Consider the following 2,402-nt stretch of genomic DNA (forward strand, 5'->3'; position numbering starts at 1 on the left):
ATTTTATTCAGTCTATATAACTAGGCTTAAATTTAACACTCCCCACTAGAGTAGGGTACGACACATATACAAGAAACAAATGTTCCGAAATGATTCTACTTGTATTACATACGGATTTCGGAAAGTCGGAGCATGTATGCTTTCTACACTGAGGAACACTTGCATTCCCTAGGGAATGGAGATAGGGGTGTGTTGCTGGCTGTTTTTGTTGTTGTTTTGTTTTTATAAACAACAAAACATCTCGGGAAGTATGCAAATCGGAAAAGCCGTGATAGCCACGACTTAAGTGGACAAGACAAGCCGAGACTTGGAGCCCTCGGATTTGCCCCGTGCTCAGGTCAGCCGAACAGATATGGTTGTAACAGTTTGGCAAGACTTAGATCATGCTCCGCTGCTGGTTTTTCCATACACAAGCTTAGCAGACGGGTGGTGCAAACCCAGATAGCGAGTGGTTCCACTCTGCCACTTGCCTCCAGATGTGCCCCGGCAACTCAGCCTGGAGGCTGGGCTTGGGCGCTGCTTAAAATGCGGGTAAGGTCCCCTCTCTGCCCGAAAGAGTGGTCAGGGTTGTCAGCCTACAGTCCTCTGCTGCAGGCTGATGCCTCAGTAGCGCCGCAACGGCAGACAGATGCCGGCCCAAGCGAATGCCTTTACCCGGGGTGCAACTATCGGCATAGTGTCGAGGCTCTTGGGGCGGCGGTGGGTGCTGCTGCAGCATTGTCCGGGCGGCTGCGGACACTTGAAGCAAAGGGGAAGCGGCCCGGGGGTAGAGCAGACACGACGGGTGCTGCAGCAGGTGGCAGTAGCTCCAGGACGTGGAGGGAGGACTCTGCGCAGCCCCAGTTCCTCCTCCTCTAACTCCCTGCATGATACTCTCGATGGTGAAGGTGGTAAAACCGCGACCGTGTCGAGATCCAGAGCCTTGGTCCCCTTCCCAATGCTGGGAGCTCAGTGCGGGCTGCAATGCGGGGATGGAGAGGGGGGTGACGAGGTCCGCACCTTCGGCTTTTCTAGGAGCTTCGGCATAGGCCGGAGCCGCGAGCAGCAGGTAGTTGAGGGGATGCGGGTGCATCGGCGCGCAAGGGCGGCTCCCCGGCGGGGCGGCGAGATGGGCTCCGATGCCAGGCTGCTGGGGAGCAGAGTAGCGGAGCAGGAGGCTGGGCTGGGAGACGTGCAAGGTAGCGGGCACAGCGGGTGGAGGGAAGGGACAGTGCGGGTGGCCTCCGGGGGCCGGGTGGTGGCGCTTGAAGCGCTTTCTGCGCCGGAGGAAGCTGCCGTTGTCGAACATGTCCTGGGAGGCGGGGTCCAGGCTCCAGTAGTTGCCCTTGCCCGGGTGGCCGGGCTCGCGGGGGATCTTGACGAAGCAGTCGTTGAGCGACAGGTTGTGGCGGATGCTGTTCTGCCAGGCGGGGAACTTGCGGCGGTAATAGGGGAAGCGGCCGCTGATGAAGGCGCAGATGCCGCTGAGCGTCAGACGTTTGTGCGGGCTCTGCAGGATGGCCATGGTGATGAGCGCGATGTAGGAGTACGGGGGCTTGGCAGGCTGCGGGCAGTCAGCTGCAGCGGTCGCCGGTGTCCGCGGCTCTCGGAACTTTCGGACGAACCCGGAGGAGTTGTTCAAGCCGCCGCGGTCCCTGATGCTCTTACCGGAAAGCGTAGGCACTCCGGGTTTCCTCAGTGACCGCTCCAGGCACTTCTGGCTGGCAGTCTCCTCCAACTCCTCCTCGTCCTCCGTCTGGTCTCCATCTTCCTCCTCTGCCAGCACGTCGACCTCCACCTCATCCGGGTCAGAGCTTAGGGGACTGAGCGGCGGAGTGGAGCGAAGGTGCCCAGCTCTTGCCAAGTTCATGGAGGATAGGAGGGAAGAAGGAAATGAGAGGGTAGACGTGGGGGCAGCTCACCTGGTTTGGAGTGGGTGGGTTAGCTGGGATGAGTCTGCCAGGAAACGGGAGCGCTCCTAGGTTAGGCTTCGTTGCTCCTTCTGTTTCTTCTTTCTAACACCGCGTGGCAAGGTGCATTTAGTGGTCTAAGTTTCTCTGAGAAATGCGCAGTGGACTTCCTACTATATATCCTTTCGGTTCTTCAGAGTGGAGCAACTTCCTTCTGACGCAGTCCAATGATGAGGGTCCTTGGTCCCTCCTTTTCACACTCATCCACTACCAAGGAAGATGCTCTTGATTTAATCAGCCAAAGTGCTCTGGCATTGCCTAGGCTCTGTTAATTTGCTACTCTAAAACTGCACAAATAAAATGCGAGGAGGAAAACATGATACTCAGCGACCTGTGACCATATCGATACTTAGGAGCTGGAGAGAGTAAGGACTTTATCCCAAATAGAATGGAGCACTGACTTAATGCGCCTCCGTTCTAGAGAAATGGCCCCTTGCCTCCCTCCATTCAAGC

The 2,402-nt window shown here is 57.1% G+C and overlaps 1 protein-coding gene across 1 annotated transcript; it reads right to left on the minus strand.

The window, feature by feature from the left end:
- Positions 1-413: 413 nt before the first annotated feature.
- Positions 414-1,863, minus strand: LOC127190069 (forkhead box protein D4-like). The gene has a single exon (XM_051147116.1). The coding sequence runs from the start codon at positions 1,847-1,849 to the stop codon at positions 521-523; it is 1,329 nt and encodes a 442-aa protein (XP_051003073.1). The 5' UTR covers positions 1,850-1,863; the 3' UTR covers positions 414-520.
- Positions 1,864-2,402: the final 539 nt, after the last annotated feature.

This window comes from Acomys russatus, chromosome 5 (assembly GCF_903995435.1).
Source record: "Acomys russatus chromosome 5, mAcoRus1.1, whole genome shotgun sequence".
NCBI classification, from domain to species: domain Eukaryota; kingdom Metazoa; phylum Chordata; class Mammalia; order Rodentia; family Muridae; genus Acomys; species Acomys russatus.